This window comes from Scleropages formosus, chromosome 3 (genome assembly GCF_900964775.1).
Source record: "Scleropages formosus chromosome 3, fSclFor1.1, whole genome shotgun sequence".
Classification (NCBI taxonomy): domain Eukaryota; kingdom Metazoa; phylum Chordata; class Actinopteri; order Osteoglossiformes; family Osteoglossidae; genus Scleropages; species Scleropages formosus.
The window spans coordinates 14,246,876-14,270,515 of NC_041808.1; the positions used below are offsets into that span (position 1 = coordinate 14,246,876).

The 23,640-nt window shown below is 45.8% G+C and overlaps 1 protein-coding gene across 4 annotated transcripts; it reads left to right on the forward strand.

The window, feature by feature from the left end:
• Positions 1–463: 463 nt before the first annotated feature.
• On the forward strand, positions 464–21,942 carry LOC108935246 (tyrosine-protein kinase ABL2-like). Of its 4 annotated transcripts, none has more exons than XM_029250472.1 (11): positions 464–1,147; positions 13,545–13,712; positions 14,492–14,787; positions 15,142–15,414; positions 15,556–15,640; positions 15,975–16,152; positions 17,265–17,449; positions 17,854–18,006; positions 19,046–19,135; positions 19,328–19,492; positions 19,705–21,942. In XM_029250472.1, the coding sequence occupies exons 1-11, from the start codon at positions 934–936 to the stop codon at positions 21,459–21,461; spliced, it is 3,564 nt and encodes a 1,187-aa protein (XP_029106305.1). In that variant the 5' UTR covers positions 464–933; the 3' UTR covers positions 21,462–21,942. The 4 variants fall into 4 exon arrangements, with proteins under 4 accessions (XP_029106305.1, XP_029106306.1, XP_018609221.1 ...); XM_029250473.1 differs by having other exon boundaries at positions 464–1,084; XM_018753705.2 differs by lacking the exon at positions 464–1,147 and adding an exon at positions 9,051–9,290.
• The last annotated feature ends 1,698 nt before the right edge of the window (positions 21,943–23,640 follow it).

The following is a 23,640-nucleotide window of genomic DNA, read 5'->3' on the forward strand; positions in this document are numbered from 1 at the left end:
ATTATGCTCTATAGACTGGTTTTCCTGCATTCAGTAATTTATTCCAGCACAGCCTAGTTGCAGCCAACTAGGATTAAACTCAAAACGGTGATTTGTGGAATAAATAAATCGTCCAATTCCACGTAACAAGTTTAAATTGTTTAAAGTTGACGATGGAATGGAGCGTCGCTCTTTCGACGTTTTATATATAGTACTGTATATATAACTGTAAAAAAAATATTATATATATTTTAAAATGCGGACTTTAAAAAGCACGTTTTTTACGAAAGATAACTGTTCGGCAAAATTAGAGCACCGCTGTCCGCCGACGCCGATCTGGAGCCACACACACACACACACACACACACACACACACACACACACACACACACACACACACACACACACACACACACTCCCTCCCCCCCATTTCCCGTCGGCCTCCGCGGCGGTTTTCCGCCTAGTGGCCGGGAGGTCTCCGCCGGATCCGCCGCACCGGACGAGCCCTCAGCGCGCTTCCTCCTGTGGTAAACATGGCGGCGGCAGAGGGGGCACGCAGTGGCCGGAGGAAGACGGGACGCTCCCGTGGGAAATAGATATTTTTCTCGGGAAGAGAAGCTGCTTGTGCCGCCTTATCTCTGGCCGCTGCTGACTCGGACGCTCGGAGAACCGGCGGCCACTCGGGGAGCGGAGCGGAGCGCTCAGCGCGTCCCCTCAACGAGCTGCCTCAGGCTCAGCTCTGCCAGGCTCACACACACACACGGCTGCTGGTCACTCACTGTCCTGCCGTCGCTCCCGCCAGCAGCTGAGCTGCGCCGCAGGACGAGGCTCACCGTTCGTTCCGCGAAGGACAGAGGCCTCGCCTACGGGGGATGTGACCGAGCCGGGGGGCTGCCAGCGGAGGGGCGGCTTTGGTCCTGCGGCTCAGCGCTAGTAGGGACTACGAGGGGGGCAATGGGGCAGCAGGTAGGCCGTGTCGGGGAGGCAGCTCCGCCGGGGCTCCAGCCGCCTCAGCCTCAGCCTCAGCAGGGGCTCCAAGGGAAGGCGAGCCGGAGCGCCGCTGGAGCCGCCAGAAGAGGAGCGGCCGCGGGCGGAGCGCAGACCGGTAGGAGCGCCGTCGCTGTGGGCCTCTCGGACCCGGCAATCAACGTGTTCACCCAGCACTCAGGTACCGGACCCACCCGGGAGGGTTGGGGAGCCCATGGGGGCCCGCGATGGGAGGGAGGTGGAGACAGACAGAGGATGGGCTGGACAAGGGGAGGACAGAGACAAAGGGGAGGGGGCGGATGGGGGTTACAGAGACAGCAGGGAAGGAAAGACAGGGGGGACAGAGAGAGACAGAGGAGCCAGGACAGATGCGGGGGGGATGGAGGAGGAGAGAGAGGGGACAGGGACAGAGACAGGGGGGTCAGGGCAGGGAGCTGAGGAGGTGGCGGGAAGTGACAAGATCATGTGTGCGTTTCACTGAGCGGTCGACAAATTGACTGACCACACGGTGCTCTCGGCTGGTCGGTCGGTCGGTCAGTGGCAGCGATGCTCTTTTACTCCAAATGCTCATGTTTCTCTCTCCATTCATTTCCATTAAACTGTTTTCATTGCTATAGTAACCATCATTTCACCCTTTTAACATCTATTTCGTAGAACATCTTTTAGTTCTCATAGCAGCACAAGCCATCAGTACATTACCTCGTTCGGTCCCAAAGCACACACGTGTCTTCCTCTCATGCGGTGACGTGTGCGAATTGCTCCCCTGTAGTAGTGACACTTGTGTACGGATTACTCCTGTCTAGCAGTGACAGCGTGACGGTCTATAATACGGATTATTACTTCAACATGGTTGAGATATTCCAATGTAAAGATAGTTGTTACTTTATATCCAGTATTAATCACACCTGATTAGTACTGGATATAAAGTAAGAATATCAAGTAATAACCATCACAAATTAGTGTAGTGGTTGGAGCTGGTACCTTCGGGGAGCAAAGGTCGCAGGGTCGATTCCCACCTCTGGCTGTACCATCCTCGAGCAAGGTACTTACCCTAGATTCTTCCAGTAGAATTACCCAGCTTTATAAATGGGTAAATAATTGTAAGTGCCATAACGTTATAAATTGCTTTGGGGAAAAAGCGTCAGCTAAATGAATAAATGTTAATTATTGTTTAATAGTGGCTGTGTCATAATTTAACGTGCATGTTAAATGGCCAAGATTGTTTTGATATGGACAGTTAATCCAGCCGTCTGACTGGTTAATGAAGAATTGGGATGTATTCAAAGGGCATGTGATTTGTTTTTCCCCTGCCTTGAAATAGTTTAAATGAAAACCAGGACTGCAGTGATCAGTTGAAGGTTGTTTTTGGTGAGGCCGAACAGTGGGGTCTGACTCATCTGTCAGGTTTATGGAGTTGTATGCGGTGTGATGCTGTCGTCACACACTGCACCCATTGAGATTCTGTAGTGATCGGGAACTCTGTGTCATCCGAGAGGCCCACTGAGAGTTACTTTCTTTTACCGTGTACTTGGCAGACAGCAAGCGCTGTTGCCTGGGACAGTGTTTCCAAAAATCTCTTAGCTGATTGGTTTATAATTGATTGCTTCCTCTCTTCTGCTGCAAGATGATGCTCTGCTCTTTAAATCTTATCTTTAGCAAGTATTACCATTTCCACTTTCAAAATTCCCATAGTATAGCACCTACAGTTGTTCCTAACGCCAGGGTTCTTTCCTGCTTATCATGCCTCGCTGAAGTGAAGGCAGTTTTTTTTAGTCTTGGCGATTAGGGGCTTCATTGAATCAGTCCTTTGCCGCATTTAATGGGCTTTGACTTCTTTCCCAATATGAACATTGGTAGCTGGAGAGCTATATAGATTGTGCATACGGTAACCCATAAGGTATACTTCGATTTGCTCTGCTTTGGGCTAACAAACAAGCTGATAGGAGGGTACGTGCCTGTGAATGTAAATATTCATATTTGCAAGCATAATCACATATGTGACAGGAAGTTACGTGAGTCACTTGTTCAGAATGAGGTGCTGTGTTGCTCACTGTTTGGATGTTCCTTTGTGTACCTCCCCCTCCCCTCCCCTCCCCTCCCCTCCCCTCCCCTTCCCTCCCCTTCCCTCCCCTCCCCTCCCCTTCCCTCCCCTTCCCTTCCCTTCCCTTCCCTTCCCACCGCACCTTTGGATGGGCTGCTGGCCTGTGTATCTACACACACTGCCCCTCCAGCTCAAGGGCAGCTCAGTCAAAGGCATGTGGAGAATCTGATGTGACTGTAATGTCATAAGACTAAAAGTCAAGCAGTAATAGTGATAGATGAAGAACCTTTCCAGTGTTTTTCTTTGTCCTCTGTACAGCACCAAATTGAGAAACATTTCTGATGGGGTTCTCTAGTAAGTATACACACACACACACACACACACCGTCCACAACCGCATGTCCCGAGCGGGGTCGCAGCGAACCGGAGCCTAACCTGGTAACACAGGGCGCAGGGCTGGAGGGGACACACCCAGGATGGGTCTAGTAAATATAAAGATGTGCAAAGGTGATCTGTTAGGCTGGATATTAACTTTGCATTTTAAAATATTTGATTGTCTTTTGTGAAATGTGCATATTATGTCTGCACTGCATACCTTACACTCAGCTAGTGGTGGTCAACCCTGTTTCAGGTTGGCGGTAATCTTTGCTGCTTTTCAAGTCATTTTGGAGACTCATGGAAAACGCTAAGGTAGTTAGACTAGGGTGATGATTGCTTCAGTCAAACACTCGGGTTCTGCTGTGGGTTTAGGTCTTATGTTTAGTTTTTTTTTTTTATTTTTAATATTTGACTGTTCGATTACCAAAGGGTAGATTGGATGATAACACTCTGAAAATTTACATTTCTTTATTTATCAGACGCTTTTCTCCAAAGTGACTTCCAGTGAACTCTATGTAGTGTTATCAGCCCACACACCTTATTCACCAAGGTGACTTACACTGCTAGATACACTGCTTACACTGGGTCACTCATCCATACATCAGTGGAACACACTCTCTCCGTCACTCTCACACTATGGGGGAACCGGAACAGCACGTCTTTGCACTGTGGGAGGAAACCAGAGCACCCAAAGGAAACCCATGCAGACACGGGAAGAACACGCAAGCAGTTGTGCATGTTGCTTTACTTTCTGAGAAGATGAATAAGGTCCTGGGCTTACTGTAATGCCCCCTCCACCAACCCACCCGCCCATTGAGCGATGCCTGTTGAGTCCCCTCATTAACCGCAGGCTGACTCAGTACATCCTGGTTAGGTCAGCTTATGCTGCTCTCGCAGTACTCTTTCTCTTGCTTTCTTTCATCCGCATCTTTGGCATGTTAGAATTTACCATGAGCGATGTTAGCAAGATGTGTGTGAAAGGTTCTTATGCATGTATCGCAGAAAATCAATTACATTTTCCCCCCATATGAGTTCAGGTAACCCTCTAGGAATTGTCCATCACACGGCAGCATGGCGAACTTTCTGGGAGCATCTTGGATTGTCAGGAGGAGAGAGGGTGGGCTTAGGGGGTGATTGAAGCAGTATTCATTATTTTTGCTGCTCACTACTACTGTTTTAATTTGAGTCGACTCCATTTCTCCATAGTGACTTCAAATGTTATGCTACTTCTCGACTCATTTATACAGCTGGGTGATGTTTACTGTATCAGTTCTGAGTAACCACCTTGAAAAAGGGTACTACAGCAGGAGCTGGAATTTCAGCCCGAATCTTTCAGGCGCAAGGGGGTGGCTCCAGCCGTCACGTTCCTTGCTCCCCCTTGGTTCACTGTATGGATGGCACAATAATGTGTTGGTTTTTTCAGAAATGGTGAGTAATTGCAGGTGTGTTGCTCAGAGTGTAAGCGTGGTCATGGCCCTATTATTAGCCTGGGGTGGGGTTGACCCAGATATCGCTTTACTCTCTATTTTTCATGATGTTATTACATTTTCGTTATTTGATATTCTCTTGATTTTTGGTAATGTCACTGTGCGGCGGTTACCGTTGAGCAATATTAAAGAAACTATGAAGAAGGAGCACACGGCTGTAAATGGGAGCTGCTGAATGTTCCAGTGCTCCGACCACATCCAACAGATGTACGGTTTATTTTCCTTCATGTGGTGATTAATTATTTGCATTATAGACTGCCTATCTTGTGATTTATATTTTTCATCACTTCTTTAACCCTTAATGCTGAGTGTTCTGCAGCACAGATTGCGTGTGGGATCTGCCGTCGGCTCGAGACCCTGCTGTGCTTCTTCATTTGCTTTCTCTGTCTTGTGGCGAGGGGCGACATGGCGGCTCAGCGGGTGATGCTGTCAGCTTGCGGCACCAAGGTTGTGGCTTTGAAATGCCATCTGAATTATGCCTGTGCAGAGATTTAACTTTCCTTGTAAACCTTTCCCTGTGTTTGCTGGTACATTTTATTTATTTCATTGCTTAGTCCACTGGGTCGCAGCATGTTTTGAGTCTGGTCACAGATGGAGGTCAATGAAATTTGAAAAGAGAAGCTGAAAAATTAATTTCCCTGATCAGTTTATTTTTATAGAACGCTCTTCTCGCAGTGACATTAAAGGGGAAAAAGCCCTGAGATTTTATGCTAGTACATTTCCGATGTTAATACGAGCACATAAAGGATTTTCAAGGATTTCACAGGATATGCAAAAACATTGGCAGCTCAGCTCCACCTCCAATTTGGTTTTCAGAAATGAAAATATGTGCTTTAACTCGATCTAAATGACTGAAGATGATTTCCACTACATATTGAAACATCAGATAATTTTGACAAATGCACAATTACCATATATCTATTGAGTCATACACGAGTCAGAATTTTCTTGACGGACTGGAAGTGCCTGCATAAGTGATTCCAGGGCTCAGGAATTTTATTTTCTCTTTGCCACATAATGATTTTATAACACTGAATAAAAGCACATTAGCATAAACTGAAAAAGGTTTTTGGTATAATTGCTTGTTTTAAAGCTCTGATTTGCATAATTTATTTGCTTATTCTCTGCATGTGGCACCTGGAGGACAAGTCAGGTCATCCTATGTGATTTATAGTTTTGTAGCTGCATCTTTTGCAGGAGGGATTCAGGTTAGGTGCTGTTACGTCCTTTTCTATGAGGACTTCTACTGGGACTTGAACTGTTGACCGTCTGGTTACATATCTGTTCTGAACCACCACCACCTTCTCGCATCAGTGTTCACCTGCGTCTTGGAACACCTTTAAAGTCACACAACATGCATGTGAAAAAAAATGCAGTACTGAAATACCCTTCATGATAAGTAAAATTAAAAAAAAGTACTTTAGAATCATGGAAAAATTTAGCATGAATTCCTTTATTTCATGCACTTTAAATTGTAATAGTACTTCTATATTTTTTAACAGTTCAGTGTGAGCACGCGCTGCCTTAATCAAAGGTACCGCTGGCACGTGCCCAGTGTAACAGTCCAAATATATAGTGTAGCTTACTACAGTAAATGCTTGTCAGAGGCAGAATGGGCAGAACACATGAACACATTGGCTGAAAATGGCAAATACAAACACTGGCTTCAACAGGACGCAGCAAATAAGCGTTTGGCGGGATGCTGTTTACTGCATGCAGAAGTTTGCCACCTGACATGTGGGTGAGTGCATGTAAAAGCTACAAGAAAGGACAAAACATTATAAAGTGAACAAAAGCAAGGAAGAGAGCGATTCTGTTGCTTTTCCCCTGCAACGTACAGATACGTTCTCATTTAGCCGACACTTTTGTCCAAAGTGGGATTTTTCCGCCTCTGACATCCGCTGTGGCGACCTGTGAAGAGTAAAGCATTGCTTTACATTTTATTCATTCATCTGCCACTGTTCTCCAAAGCAATTTACAATGTTAAGCTCCCTATAATTATTTACCCATTTATACCCATTTGTACAGCTGAGCAAAAGATAAGTGTGTGTGGATGCTCCAAATAAGCCAAGGAAACATGGAAGTGGAAATGGTTAAGTGCAGCACCCTTCTTGTGGGGTTAATGTACGAGATGTCCATTAGAAATGTGCAGCAAACACGCGAGCAAATCGCAGGAAAATGTTTCAAAGTGACTCCAATTATTTGGTTATTGTTCACTCTACTCACAAATCCCTAAATTGTGAACATTGTATTTATTTATCTCAGATTTTTCACTTGCTTGTTTGTACTGGATTAGTCATGTAAATTCCTGGAATTTGAAAATGAGTAAACCCTAGCAACTTTCAAATACATACTGTATGACTCCTCACCTGATGACCCATGGTAGGTTGGTCAAAACTTTGAGGACACTTACGAATGATTATGGACATGTTAGAATCAGGCTTTTCTCGAAATACAGACCGGTGTCACTGCTTTCTTAATCTGAAGACACACTCCAAATTTGAGGGCTTTTTTTTTGTTGACATTCATTCATCCAATGTCATTTTGCTGCTGTTTTTAAGTATTTAGTATTTGAATCTGCTTGATTTTTACTAATGGAAACATTAACTGGTGAAGTCTGTGTCAGTAAAATTAAAAAAAAAAAAAAAAAAACTAGAACTCTATACAGTTTTGTTCATTCTGGAACTTTAGTTTTTTTTAAAAAAAAAGTTTGTCAAATTGTAGACCGTATCAGCTTTGTTTTGTGTTTTGCTGCATGAAAATTCAGAAGGCGTTGCCAGCTTGGACATGGGGACAGTCAATCAATATCCTCCTCTGCTGAGAAGGTGCCACATTTATAGGGAAAAATACTAATTTGTGACCAAATTAATCACATTTTAAGGAAATGTAGCATTCATAGAAGATATTCATGGCCTTTGTCCTCACTCACATTTACATTTATTCATTTACAAGACGCTTTTCTCCAAAGCGACATCTCTCTTCTGCTGGTTTTACTTTAATGTCCCAGGACTCAAAAGTTTATAACAGGATTGTGTGTTGTAATATTAAGTTATTCTGTCATCATTGTAGTTTCTTTGTGTGAATCATGGTTTCCTCTCTCTACAGGATGCTCAGATTTCATAAAGCTTTCCAGTGCCTTTTAAGTGTCCTCTTTGCCTAATGAGTCAGGTGGTTTATTGCCCATAGCTATCGTCATAATGTCCCTGAGGAGTGAGCCGCTTCCAGGGGCTCATAAGAGAGCGGCTTAGCCGTTACACAGGCGCTGTGCTCATGTCGACCGATGCAGGCCACTGGGAGGTAGCAGCGCTGCCAGAGCAGGGGCAGGAGCAGTGGGGGTGTACAGGTACACATTTGCCATTCATGATGAGAATTGCCTCCCTTCTGGAGACACAAGAAAGGGCAGGTGGCCATGCTGTTATGAGTTGCTGCTTATTCATCCCAACTGCACAAACCAGCCTCAGGAAGGAGGATGTCCTTCATTCCACAGTCTGGGAAAAGTTCTGCATTTCCTTTTCAGACATATAAACCGAGTAAACATACAACACCAGTGAAGAGTTTGAGTAGGGCTGCATGGTGGCACAGCGAGTAGTGCTGCTGTCCTACGGTGCCTGGGTGGTGCAAGAAGATATGGGTTTGATCACCGCTCAGTCTGTATGAAGTTTGGATCTTCTCCCCGGCTTTCCTCTGGGTGCTCTAGTTTCCTCCCACAGTCCAAAGACATGCTGTTCATGTTCCCCCATAGTGTGTGAGTGATAGAGAGAGTGTATTTGTGTTCCACTGATGTATGGATGAATGACCCATTGTAAGTAGTGTATCTAGCAGTGTAAGTCACCTTGGTGAATAAGATGTGTGGGCTGATGACACTACATAGAGTTCATTGGAAGTCATTTTGGAGAAAAGCGTCTGCTAAATAAATGCAAATGCTAGTATGTACTGTATATAAGTAAATGTATGTAAATAAGTACACTTGCTGGAAAGGTTTTTCATTTGATGTTTGGATACCAAGGCTATCAGGAGATGAGCTGCTAGGTCTTCTGCAGCAGTTCCCAGAAATGTAGGAGACTTGTGGGTTGCTTTCACTCTTCTGTCCAGCTTGTCTCATACAAGTGTTGTCCAGGTTGCACATGTGTACTCGGTTTTTACAGGTACCTTTTCACTTTAAATTAGGATTAACGAACATTTTGGTGCACTGGGTTGGAACAGAAGCAGAAAAACATTACATTCAATGTACATGTACATTAAATGTGCTTTCGTGAACATTTTTAAGCTTTGGTGATGGAGGAAAAAACTGCACTTTAAATAAATTTTTGAATTTCTGAAAGGAAATTGTTCCAGCATATCACAATACTTATGAAGAGGACCTCATGAGATATGTGCTGGCCACATTTTTCAGTGGATCATCTAAATGTGTACCAAATGGTAAGTGGGTCACCAGGAAAATCGCAATAATATATGTTAGCATTAACATGGGTTGCGGGTTGAGTAGTGGTTAGGGCTCTTTCCTCGTAATCTGGAGGTTTCCTGTTCAACTCCCACTTCTGTGGAGATATGGATTGAGGTGCTTACCCTGAATTGATGCAGTAAGAATACCCTGCTATATATATGGGTAAGTCTTACCTATGGGTTTGTGATAAGTGAAGTAAAGGTCAATAATTTAGTATAATAATGTAATCTTTGGAAGCAATCGACATAACCGAAAGCTGCTGTGGATGGCGATGAGGTCCTGTCCCAAATCCCGTTGTGATGCGTGACCAGAAAACATGTTCTTCCCAAACCAGGTGTAATTGTTTCAGGTCATTGTTCATGTTTCCTGTTGCTTCATGTCTGAAGGCTTCCACAGTTGGGGAGATATTTGGGTCCATATTGTTTTGCTTTGAACATGGCTAAAAATATTGCGGATACTCAAAAACATACGTATGACGGAAATTGTTCTGCAGCCAGTGTGTGTGTCTGCGGGGCAGCTGCTGGACAGGAAGTGTGGAGACCCACTCTCCTGAACCCTGTGGCAGCCTGTCTGTCCCCTGTAAGGTTGCATCGTCGCACTCTTTACTGTTACGCGCTTGTCTGGCCATATGTTCATATCTCAGCCAGCCATTACTTTAGTTAGACCAAACCTGTCAAAATCCGTTGTTTGTCCCTTAAAAACATTCACTTCCTTCCGTGTCTCAAGATGCACTGTTAAATTCTAGGAACAGTGTTTTAGAATTTTTCATATGTGGTACTTACGTTTTTTTTTTTTTTTTTTTTGGGGTCTTTGCTGTGAGCCAGGAAGCAACATATTGAAATGCAATGTTGTCTGACCCAAAGTGCAATTACGGATGACAGTGGATAAAAAGTAATGAGCACAATAAATTATTAATTGCAAAATAATTTAATAATTAATTTCAAATGGGTACTATGCATTTCCTGCAAAGTTATGTCGTGTTGTTGTCTGGTCTGTGGAGCACTTATGACCGGGGGGTATTGGGGCCTGACCGACCGGAGGGGGGTCATTGTCTTGCCACATGCCTGGGCAGACCCTGCTGACAGCTGCACGACGGGGGAGGGGGTGGACCAGGCACACACTGTAGGGGGGGGGTCCCCCCGCTCAATGCCCTCTTTGAGCTGCACTGAGAATGCGCTGCTGCCTCAGCTGTCCGCCGCTGGCCTTGCGCCTGTCCATTGTAGGCAAACCTTGAGCTGGGTGCCTCCCCCCGTGGCCCCCTGTGCTCACACACACTTAGTGAGATGGAATCCCTTATACACACACAAGTGCCCTCATGCACAGGGAAAATTCCCAGTTTTTCAGACCAATACATGCGGCATTAAGAGGTGGAAGGCGGGTCTTCCGCTCTTTTCATGTGCTGCTATTGCCTGTGTTACACGAATAAATGGGTTATGGAAATTGGTGTATCGGCTCCAGGGAGCGAGCGCTTGTTGTTCTGTTTGGTACATGTGTCTCAGCTGGTGCTACTTGCACACCCAGAGTGACTCTCTGGGATTTTGCGTTATGACGGAGGGGGGGGGGGTGAACAGCATCGCAGTGTTCTCCTTCAGTGAACACCAGCTGAATTATGAGCTGAAGTAAGAACTGCACTGTGGAATTTTCTGCAGGTTTGAAAATACTGAAAGGCCTCTGATATAGTTGATGGGGGAAGAGTTCATTATACAGGAACCGCCCACTTCTCTGAATGCTTCTTTCTGGGCCTCGTGATGAGGGTGAGGGGGTGGTGGGTGGGCAGGGAATTTTGTTCTGGCGGGCAGTACCGTATAGCACTCGCAGATGGGGGAGACCATCTGGAGTTTGCGAGCCCGCCGGGAAGTAGAGACGAAGAGAAGCTCTCGCGTCTCGCCTGGGAGACAAGACGCCGAACGTTGGAGGCAGATACAAAAGCACCTCTAAGGAAACTGGCCCCACTTCTCCTGGAGAGCTAAACTTTCCTCTCATTGTGCCTCACTGGAACAAAGCTCAGAAGAGCAACTGCTGCGGAGGATCGAAAGCAAAGATTTACTTTGCTGTTTTTCCTGCGGTTTAGGAAAAGCTGACTTTATTTAAAGGAATTTAGAAGGGAAGGTTGTGAGTTGGAGAAGTGATAGCCAGAGGGGAATTTTCGTTTGCGCTTTAATGAAACAAGTGTGATCAGCTAAACTGGCTGCTAGGGTTCTGAGAATGAGTAATGCCAACGTGTTTTCGGAGAGAGAACGGTGAAGACAAGCTGCCTGCTTAGAGGAGGCAGAGGCAGCACTCTTGGGGCTGTGGACGATGTACTGGGAGATGCGGCTGAGCCGCGTCACCGGGACGGCACTGCAGCACGTGCTGGAGGGGAACAAAGGTGAGCTGGACCCGTTCTCAGCAGAAATGTTGGGTTGGAGCCGATTTAAATATGAAGTTTAGGATTGTCAGCCAAACATTTTTCATTGTTAATAGACTGAACGATGGATAACACTGGTGCTTCATAGCTCCTCTCCTTGGTTGTGGGTTCAGATCCAATTCTGTCGGTGTGGGCTTTGCATGTTCTCCCTGGGGTTTTCTCTGGGTGCTCCGGGCTCCTCCTAGTCTAAGGACATGTTTCTAGTCACTTGGTGACTCTAAATGGCCCTGTGAGAGTGTGTGTGTTCTTGAGTGAACAAGAGTGTGTTAAATTGTTCTGTTGTGTGGGTGGTTGGAGACTCTTCAGTTGCACTGGAAAAAGATTGACTTCTGCCATATTTGTTCTGAAAGAGGCTGTAGTAAGACGGTTTTTCCTCTGTCCTTGAGGAGCATCCATGGAGTGATTGGTCACGTGTCTGCCTTCATTTGGTGGCGTTTGAGCCTCTCTAAAGCATGGATGGACCCCACAGGTGTTGTGTCCAAGTTCAGCCACCTGGGGATCTGCCCGTAGGCCTCACAAGGTCTTCCACCCATTAGCTGTTCTCTCGCGCTCTCAGCAGCTGTCCTGACCGCTTGCCAAAGCCGCCGCCAACTGTTGAGCTGTGCAGAGGAGGGGAAATGGTAGAGCAGCATATCTACTCGTGGTGACGACTGGCGAGCTTAACTTGTTCTCAGTGACAGAGCCGTGCCGATCAGTGCCAAGGACGCAGACAGGTGTCTTCGTGTCTTGGACTGGGAAAGCGTGAAAATTTGTGTCATGTTTTCTGAATTCTGGCTTTTGAAAACATCTTTGAATTTGGTGACAATATTCAAAGTCACCGTTATTGTTGTTTCACCTATAGTTGAGTTACACACAGGAGAACGAAATTCCGTTTCTCTTTGGACCTCCGTGTCACAAAGAACGTGCAGTGTGTTAAAAACAGACGTATCCTGCAAATACAGGACGGTGTGGTGCACAGGCCAGAGCGGTCAATGACAATGTACACAAATAATTATATATTAGATACACAGGCAATATACACAATGCTAAAAAGATTTGCATATAATATAAATACACAAAAGAAGGCTACAAAATAGACACTAGACTAAACACTAGATACAGGAGCAGCAATAACTGAAATTGCTGTTTGAGTGTATTTATTAATTTGCTTGAAGTGACATGTGCTTTTTTCAAGTGACTGGGCCAGACTTGTATGAGGAAGGGGGGGGCAGTCACCTATGTCAGAAGATGGGTGTGCAGATGGTCTGGGAGTTCGTGCTACAGAAGGTTCTCACAGCCTGAGGGAAGGGGCTGTTGCACAGTCTGGAGGAGGTGGTATATGGGATATGTTTAATATTTAGTTACATTTAGTACCAGGTTATTATCTTTCTACCTCGGAAGGCTAGTGTGAATCACCGTGTGTGTATTTTGTGAGCGGTACGCTGCTTTGTTACTTTTTTGGACGGAAATGGTGACCAGAAAATCATTATGAAGCATCAGATATTGTTGAACAACTAAACTCAAAACATCTGACATTTTGTAGAATAAACTTGGGCCTGTAGCTGTTCCTGAATATAATTTAAGATGAAAATTAAAATGGCAGCATGAAGGTTTGCTGTTTGTATTCGCTCCATTACAGTCTTTCGAAAATAGGCAAGTTAAGAGTGTGCAATTAAATGAGTAAATGGACTGGAAAATATTTGTATTTGAAAAGCTGTAATTGAGCTGTTCGTTACATGCGGTGCCAGTGTACAGGCCTCTCGTGCTTTATAGCTTTAAGGATGTCTACTCTGTTTAATGGCACATTGGAGTGTAATGAAGTGCGCTCTTTCCCTCTCTACAGAGGCCCTTCACCGCCCGTTCGGCCTGGAACACGACTCCGCCCTGGCCGAGGCAGGCCGCTGGGGCTCTAAGGAGAACTTGCTGGGTGCCACTGAGAGCGACCCCAACCTCTTCGTTGCACTTTACGACTTTGTCGCCAGTGGCGACAACACGCTGAGCATCACTAAAGGTATGAGCTCTCAGCCCTGGTTCGTAACCCGAAGAATTACACAGTCGCCATTCTGGCGCTACATTCATAAACAGTGACGGCAGCAACTCGTTTCTTAAATTTTACTTAGACTTCCAAAAACAGACTTTCTTTGGCTCATAATGACAGTATCTTAAGCTTAATCATAGTAATTTGTCTCACATTTTTATGTACTCTTTTTGTGGATATTTCTGTCCAGTGTTAAGTACACTATATTACAATGTGGCTTAGTGTCAGCTAACTGTCCATTTGTACATCTGGATAATTGTAATTGTTCGAGTTCAGGGTTTGTGTCTTGCTCACGGGTACTGCTCAATGGGATATGAGAGTCGACCACAGATCCTTTGGTTTAAAGGAAACAGCTTCTGGCCTCTAATAATGTAATTTTTGTCAGAGAAGGAGTGTTTAGAATTAATTGTCGATTGATAACTGATGCAGAAAAGGGTAAATAAGGAGGAAATGTTTTCTGGAGTTGGAGTCTTCACCGTGGGTGGACATTCAGGGGTTAAATGAGGACCTCCTCAAAGGAGTAAAACTCTCAGTGGGTCCAGAAGCACTTTGGCATTCTACAAGAGGAGCTGCTTCGTGCAGACTTTTATACATGTATTCATTTAGCAGAAGATGGCCCACCACTTACATGTCCTGACTGCAACCTCGAATTAGATAATTGGGTTAGAGAATCGAGGGATGGAGGGGTTGGTGGATGGATGGATCAATGAAAGTGTGTCACTAAGCTGTGTTCCCTGTCCCTGCTGGACCAGGTGAAAAGCTGCGGGTTCTGGGCTACAATCAAAACGGCGAGTGGAGTGAGGTGCGCTCCAAGAATGGGCAGGGCTGGGTGCCCAGCAACTACATCACACCGGTAAACAGCCTGGAGAAGCACAGCTGGTACCACGGGCCCGTATCCCGCAGCGCCGCCGAGTACCTGCTCAGCAGCCTCATCAATGGCAGCTTCCTGGTGCGAGAGAGCGAGAGCAGCCCTGGTCAACTGTCCATCTCGCTGCGCTACGAGGGCCGGGTTTACCACTACCGCATCAACACGGCATCCGATGGCAAGGTGCGCCGCAATCCAACAGCACACCACCCATTTCGCTTTGTTTTTGACTGTTACTCACAGTTTCTTGTATAATCTGTGTTTATTTTGTAATTGTGCTGTTTGACTGATACCTTTATCTGAAGCACTTATAGTTTACACTTGTAGTTTATACTTTTGAATAGCTGCGTGTTTTTCTGGAGCACTTCAGGTCAAATGACTACTCAGGGCTACTTCTGCAGCTTGAACCCTTGGAGTGTTAATGTTCTTAAAGAGCATGATAGCAGCTGCATTATATCTGCTCTATTTTGTGTGTGTGTGTCACTTTTCTTACTGATGAGTCAACTCATCCCACTACATGCACACACATATACGCAGGTCTATGTGACAGCAGAGAGCCGTTTCAGCACTCTGGCCGAACTGGTGCACCACCACTCCACGGTGGCAGATGGCCTTGTGACCACACTGCACTACCCAGCGCCCAAGTGCAACAAGCCCACCATCTACGGGGTCTCGCCCATCCATGACAAGTGGGAGATGGAGCGCACTGACATTACTATGAAGCACAAGCTGGGAGGTGGACAATATGGGGAGGTGTATGTCGGTGTCTGGAAGAAGTACAACCTCACTGTGGCAGTAAAGACTCTGAAGGTCAGCCATCCTCGGGCATTGTGAAAAGTGTGCCACCTTGAGGTTGATGGTGGTAGTACATGTTTTACTGTATCACCTAAATTAAGAGTAAATTGTTTAGTGTAACTTATGTACTGCACTTTGCTGATTTCTGGGAGGCAGGAGGACACCATGGAAGTGGAGGAGTTCCTTAAAGAAGCTTCAGTTATGAAAGAGGTCAAACATCCCAACCTCGTACAGCTGCTGGGTGAGCTCTTGCTCTTTTTCTGTTCACACTTCTTTCTAAGGCATTCCTTTGTATAAATGTGTGCATCGTAGCTGTATCCATCAGGACAGCAAGTAGCTGTTGTTTCACTGTTCACCTTTTTGAGGTACTTTTGGCCATTTCTATGAATGTGTCACCAGCTGTATTGACTAATTGTTCACTTTCATGACGATTGAAATCCATATATCAGGTGACTGTTGCTTGGCATAGTTGTGGTTCTGCATCAATCTGCAATTCAGATTCTGACCCAGTTGGAGGTCCACAGTGTCAGGTCATAGCTAACTGTTTTGTGGGATCCGTCACTCTCCCTGGACAGGCGTCTGTACACTGGAGCCCCCTTTCTACATTGTGACAGAGTACATGCCCCACGGGAACCTTCTGGACTACCTGCGCGAGTGCAACCGCGAGGAGGTGAATGCTGTGGTGCTTCTCTACATGGCCACACAGATCTCTTCGGCCATGGAGTACCTGGAAAAGAAGAACTTCATCCACAGGTGAGGTGCAGTTCAAGGCCTGCGACACATGTAGGAATGGGTCGCTGTAAAGGCTGAAAGTCACACTTTTCTCCTGGTTTCGGTAAGACCTTTAACATGCACATGTTTTTAAAGGGAGCTATGCAAGAATTAATCTAATACATGTCTTACAGTAACATTTGCATTTACTCATTTAGCAGATGCTTTTCTCCAAAGCAATGTACATCTCACAGAAAAATACAGTGAGATTAGCAGAAAACAACTTGGATGCAGATGCGTGATTCTAAAGTACAGTTAGTTAGTTACTTTCCACCATGTCAACCAATGTACATCACACGTGTAGCTGCATAAAGTAGTTTCCAGTTAAACTTTGATGGAATGGGAGGCAGTCACTTTTTTTTTTTTTTTTTTTTTTTTTTTTTTTTTTTAAACCTGAAGGTTTTGTTTAAACAATGACACAGTTGACACTAATACAGAGCTGGATGTGTACTAAAGTAACTGAACTGCATTACATTTAAGAGCATGAACAGCATGATCCTCCTTTACATTGTTTTTCTTTTTTTTTTTCCTTTTTCCTCCCCTTAAAATTCCAGGCATCTCAGGGTGTACTTTCAAAAATAAACCTTGTACATATGTAGATCAATTATATAAACTATATTGGGCTATGGGACTATGTCTGTCTGAACTATATCACATCTGTTTTATGATGAAATGCTTAATTAACATACAAATATTTGGTGAATTATGGTGAGGTTTGTTCTTGCTGGCACTACATCCTAACGAGTTTGTTTGGTGTTGCAGATGCTGGACAGTGTTCTGCAGTCATGTAATTATCTGATCTGCTCATACCCAGTAGGAAGGAAATATGTATTTTGTTAACATATGCTCCTTCCCTCTACTTTCTTTTTCAGGCCAGTTAACAGCTCTAGAAAATGTTTAGTCGTCATCTCGCAGAAGGTTCACATTAATATTAATCTGCTTGATTATTATTTGTAAAATTAATCAGAGTATCAGATGTTATTTTGTGCCCTGATTTTGAGTTTGTTTCAAAGCGGCCAAGAGAAGGTTCGCTTGTTTTTTTGTTCTTTGTTCACTGAAATTCATTCACATTGTTCACTGAATCTCTGCATCAGGGACCTGGCAGCAAGGAACTGCCTGGTGGGCGAGAACCATGTGGTGAAGGTTGCCGACTTCGGCCTAAGTCGCCTCATGACCGGGGACACCTACACAGCCCATGCCGGCGCCAAGTTTCCCATCAAGTGGACTGCCCCAGAGAGCCTTGCCTACAACACCTTCTCCATCAAGTCTGACGTTTGGGGTCAGTGGGGGCCGAGACCGCAGTCTCAAGGGCTCAGTAACAGCAAGAGAGACATTTGTTTTCTTAAATGGGATTCAGGCTTGGGTTTAAGCTCCTCTCTTTGGAAGTAAATACTTTTATTAGCTATTTTATTAGTAAATGCTTTTTGTCACACTTATGCCAGAAAAAGTATTTATTTCTTAGTTCTTTAATTGCAGTACAGCTTCCTTCAGTAGAAAACAGCTTTCAAGTTTATGTAATCTTCATTTATGCTAACTGATTGACTGAAGCTGATCTCTTACAACATGACATGTACTGAATTGAGTGATGCGGCTAATCTTTCATACAAATTATTCCCCTCCAGTTTCTTGTGATTCTTGCTGGGCAGTTGGATGTTAGTCTCACAACCATTTGTTTTTCCTCAGCATTTGGGGTGCTGCTTTGGGAGATAGCCACCTATGGCATGTCCCCCTACCCAGGCATCGACCTTTCTCAGGTATACGATCTGCTGGAGAAAGGCTACCGAATGGAGCAGCCGGAGGGGTGTCCACCCAAGGTGTACGAGCTCATGAGAGCCTGTGAGTCTCGCTCTCTCTCATACACTCTGTTTCTCACACACACAAAGTCATCATGCATATCCCTGGCTATGTATGTAAATATTCAAGTTTAGTACACATGTAAGGTTAAGTTTTAATAGTTTGTATGCAGTGATAGACTCCATACTTTGCTATAATTAATAGGGGAATTACAAACATTAGCTTGCTGGTTGTTCTAACGGATAAAAAAGACATAGCTATCATTAAAAAAAAAGACCTAGCTGACACTCTTCTTGACACTGTACGTTTTTTTTTTTTTGTTTTCTTGTTCCTTTATTCTTATCACAGTGAATACTGAAATCCACTAGCACCGTGGTACTTTTGATTTTTCACAGAGACTCTGGTTATTCCCATACCTTGCTGTGGTTTAAATCATTTCACGTTACTGGCGTTTGGACTAATAATATTTGGCTAGAGATTTATTAGTGTGTTTACATTACATTTGTTTACATTTATTACATTTTATTTAGTAGATGCTTTTCTCCAAAGTGACCTCCATTAAACTCTGTGTAGTGTTATCAGCTCATGCCTTATTTACCAAGGTGACTTACACTGCTAGATACACTACTTACAATGGGTCACTCTTCCATACATCAGTGAAACACACTCTCTCTGTGTCAGTCATACACTAGCATGTCTTTGGACTGTGGGAGGAAACTGGAGCACCCGGAGGAAACCCACGTATACACGGGAGAATATGCAGACTCCACACAGACTGAGCCAAGGATCGAACCCATGTGTTCTCGCACCACCCATGCACTGTGAGACACCATGCTGCCCACTGCAAAGGGAAAAAATTTTAAAATCAGTAACAATGACTACTTTTGGCTGTAACCTACTACTCTAAAAAGTCATTAAAGCTTGTTGACAACAGCAACAAAGAGCAGCAGCCAGTGGCAGCCTCATAGTGTTCATTGTAGAATACTTTGACTCAGATTTTACTAACTGGCCTTGAAGAACATTGAGAAGCACATCTGTCCTCCCTGGCTGTTGACTTCACTGTTCCTGTGTGTCACGTCAGGCTGGCAGTGGAGCCCAATGGATCGACCATCCTTTGCTGAGATACATCAGGCCTTTGAAACCATGTTCCATGACTCCAGTATCTCTGAAGGTAAAAATGCACTTGACATATTACATTATTTTTGCTATTGTTTGCTCAAAATTCTGCTATAAGCTCTAGAGATTCTCCCCATGCAAACAGACCCACTGTTCAGTTAATGCTGGGTGGTGTAAAATACTCTCCTTCTACTCCCTCTTTTACCACCTTCCTCCCCTGTACCCCTGCCTTGTGCCCTCGCTCCAGAGGTGGCAGAGGAACTGTGTAAGACAGCCACATCTTCCTCATCCAGTCGTTTCATCCCTGGAAAGCCGCTCTTGCCCCTCAAGCCTCGTTCCCCAAAGAAACACATAGACAACAAGGAGAACATTGAAGAGCGGCAGGAGGCCCTCGGACTCAGCGGCACATCAGGTATCTCATCTGTACCTATAATGTATAAAAGTTATTTATGTACAAATATGCTGTAATTGTGAGAAACAACATCACTGGGCTTAGAGCTTCTTGTCATAAGCAGCTCCTCTGGGTTCCCTTAATGATTTATACGAGGAATGTACTCTAGTCAGGGATGTTTTGAGTTTCTGTGAAAGGCTGGGCCATGTAGTATTTCCTCGTCCTCTCCCTAGGTCTGACGGCTAATCTTCTGGCCGACAATGGCACGGGAACCTCTCCAGCCCTACCGCGCAAGCAGCGGGACAAATCTCCCAGCAGCCTCCTGGAGGAGTCGCGTGAGACCACTTTCACGCGGGACCGTAAGGCTGGCTTCTTCAGCTCCTTCATGAAGAAGAAGTCCTCCTCGCCCACCTCTCACCCGCAGCAGACGCTGCCCATGCCGCCCAAGAGGAGCAGCTCTTTTAGGGAGATGGAGAATCAGCCCCACAAGAAATACGAGCCAGCAGCTGGCTTTGGCGCTATACCGCCTCCTGCTGCGCAGGTAGACACCTCTGGCTTCTCACCCTCCCATGGGGAAACGAGTTCAACCCCGTCACGCTGCTGTGGAGCCAGCTTTGGATCCAGGAACTCCAGCTGCTCCTCTGCAGTTGGCAGCAGCAGCAGCTGGGCAGGCCTTGCTGGCTTCTTTACACCCCGCCTCATCAAAAAGACCCTGGGGCTGCGGACAGGGAAGCCGAGTGGGGCTGAGGATGGGGCTGTGGGAGGGGGGAGCAAGCCCTTCCCCAGGTCTAATTCCACTTCCTCTATGTCGGCTGGTCTGCCAGACCTGGACCGCATGGCCCTGACTCTGCCCAGGAACCGCAGCAAACCCCCACTAGAGCGCACCGCCTCGACTACCTCCCAGCCGGAGAGCGGGAGTTCACGCTGTGGAGAACTTCCTGCCCGCAGGACCGACGAGGGCAGCGCCCAGATTCGGGAGCGGCATAAAACTAAGCTGCTGCCCCGGGGAGTGAGTGGCAATGGGGTTTCTGTAGTTGCTCAGAGAGCACCTGGAGTCGGGGGTGAGGCTGACTCGGACTGCCATTCACAGGTGAGGGAGGTGTCAGAGTTGGCTGGCCAGGACAGACAGGGTTGGTCCTCCCCCTCCAAGTCATCAGGGTCTGCCACATCAACCGCCCCCCACAACCATAAAGTGCCGGTGCTGATCTCCCCCACACTGAAGCACAGCCCACCTGACGCTCATCTTGTGGCCATGGACTCCCAGGGTAACCGCTTCAAGCTGCTGTCAGAACACCAGGCTGACCGCGACCGGCCGCGGCTAGTCAAGCCTAGGTGTGCGCCCCCACCTCCCCCGAACTTGCGGCTCGTACAGCAGCCACCGTCCTTTTACTGCGGAGATGAGGGGGATGAGCTCTCCGGAGAGGTCAATGGGGAGGTGGGGAAACGACCTGGGAGGCCTGCAGGGTCATCGGGGGGCAGACCATCAGTGCCACCGCCGCAAGTGCCTCCAGCAGCCTCGCCCTCGTCGTCAAACTTGTGCTCCTCCGGTAGCACTCCCCAGACTAAGATGACCAATGGCGCGCCCCCTCCCACGGCCTCTGCCCCCGCAGGCAGTGGCAAGGTAACCCTGCGACGGGCACGTGCGGACAGGACTCCGCTGGGCCAGGTCAGTAAGGAGGCCCTGCTGGAGTGTGCCGAGGGCCTGAGCAGTGCCCTGCGGGCCAGTCCGGAGCCCTCCTCCAGCAGCCACGTCCTGGACGCTGGACACCAGCTGCTCGACTGCTGCTCAGGCTACGTGGACTGCATTTCGCAGACGCGCAACAAGTTCGCCTTCAGGGAGGCCGTGGGGAAGCTGGAGCTGAGCCTGCATGAGCTCCGGGCATCCTCGTCAGGGGGTGGGGTTGGCGGAGGCACCGTGCCGGGTGCCAGTGTAGTTGTGGACAACTTGCACGCTTGCATCAAGGAAATAAGTGATGTAGTGCAGAGATAGCTGGCACAAGCCCCATGTTTTCCCCACACCACCATTTTGATGTTTATTTTTGAAGATGACGACAAATCTCATCCGTACCTCTAACTCCCACATGTCGAATTGCACATTGTTTACAATCAGCTCTCAGTGATTAACATGTCTACGGAGCACTCTTGTTTAGGTCTCCTTGTGTTAGAGGGAATATTTATACTTAACCAGAAAAGGGGTAAAGTGTATTACTGTACGGAATGACCTCATTCTTTCATGATGCGGTCAAGAGTGACTATGTGGAGACTCCGAAAGACTGTGGTCTACAGCTTTATCAGTAAAGAAGCTTAAGATCAGTGTGAGAAATGAAACCTCTGCCCCTTCCTCTGATCTGGTATAAAATATTACCATGAACCACATTTGTTCAGTTCAACTGGACTCCCCGTTATGAGCCACAGGGCACAAGCTCGAATATACCTGTCTGTTGCATTTGTGTGTGTGTGTGTGTGTGTGTGTGTGTGTGTGTTCCTTTTGGTGAAGTTGTTGGCTACCTGTGGTCAGCAGAGTTAAACACTTCAAAATCAAAATTTTGTAGCAGATACTGTAACAGATGTAAGTACTGCATTCTTACAATGACAGTACAGACTTTTTGACAATACAGACTAATGTTGCAGACATTTGAGATTAAATTGTTTTACTTCTCAAGGTTTTAACTGTAGCTGCCTTGCACCTGTACTGTACGTGTTCTGGACTCTTTGAGAAGCTCTTTATGGAAAGTGATCCCAAAGCCTTCGGTGAAGAGCTTCTGAAGGTAGTAAAGTAGATTGAGGGCCGTGCCCTTCAGTTCTGTTGTTCAGGTGTACTTGATTCAAGGTCTTGAATCAGGACTCACCTCTCACACCAGGTGGGTGGGGGTACATCCATTGGCCTTGTCTCAAACGTAGTAAAAGAAACAATGGACACTTCAGCTATATTGAACTCAGATTAGTGGTGCTGGAGCACAAAGACAATTGTGTGTCACCTTATACAAGCTATAGAATGTCTTCACATAAAAACTTGAATTTTAGATTAATTTTTCTTTCCTTGAAAGCACATATGTTTTGTTCAAGTTGACCCCCTGCAGTTTCATTCCTTTCTTCACTGCACACAGACAACAGTGAGAGATGAACAAGAGCACATGAGGATGAGGAGGCACTTGTGTGAGATGCTTCATTCACAGTGGATTTCTTTTCTGTCAGTCTCCAGTGTGGATGGTATGCCTCACTCTTGTGATTTTGTCATATGAATGCTGACTTGGATGACTTTAATGCTACAGCAGTTCTGCCTCTGAATTTGACTTTGTCGATTTCATATAAATTGAGGATGAGACTATAATTTAAACACTCATTGATTAGCATTGATTTACATTTTACAATTTTAACATGGCTAGATTATCAAATGTTATTGAAATAGTGTTCATAGTCCTATCAAAATGAACCCAGACCCTTTGGATTCTGATTAAAAGTAATTGAGAGTATTAATTTTCCTGAATAAGTTGGCCACTGGAAAGTAGTGAATGTGTTGTAGGAGGGATCTGACTGATCGCTAAAAGAGGAAAGTTGCATCTGCCACAGGGAATAATTACATGACATTTCCATATTTTAATGGATCTTTTTTTATACATGCATCTATCAGTAATTTCAAAAGTAGTTCTATTTATTAATCTAAACTGCTGTATCGTTCAGTCAGTCTTTGTCTAATTCACTATGTCCATTAAGTCTTGCTTATTCATTCTTGGTTTTGTGCCTGCTGTATTCTGCCACCTTTTGCTGTGCTTGAAGCTAAAGAGCATGTGGAGCACAGCCTTTGTCTAAAACCTTAATGCAGTGGCTTTGCCACTTACACTGGATCTTGTTAAGCATCGTTGCAAAAGTGTAGCTTTGAGGTTCTGCTTTGACACCTTGATGAAATGTAGCTGTGCCAGTCACAGCTGTCTTACTGTCAGTGGCACTCTGCTAGCCAGAGTGTCCCGTTTTCACCTTGCAGTAATTGTCACACGTTTTGTGTGAAGAAAGGCTCTCCCTACATATGACCTGCAAGAAGATGCAGCGTCACACTCGACATCAGGGCTTTTTGACTGCAGCGCTGGCACGCCGATTCAAGGAGGTTCGGCTTGCCACCATTGTGCCGGTCCCGCTTGCTGTCTTCAGCGAGGCCGTTTAGGTTAAGATGA

Coding starts and splice junctions, on each gene's coding strand:
- LOC108935246 (XM_029250472.1), top strand. CDS start 934: ATGGGGCAGCAGGTAGGCCGTGTCGGGGAGGCAGCTCCGCCGGGGCTC. Junction 13,713..14,491: donor CACGCTGAGCATCACTAAAG/GTATGAGCTCTC, acceptor CTGCTGGACCAG/GTGAAAAGCTGCGGGTTCTG. Junction 15,641..15,974: donor CAACCTCGTACAGCTGCTGG/GTGAGCTCTTGC, acceptor CTCCCTGGACAG/GCGTCTGTACACTGGAGCCC.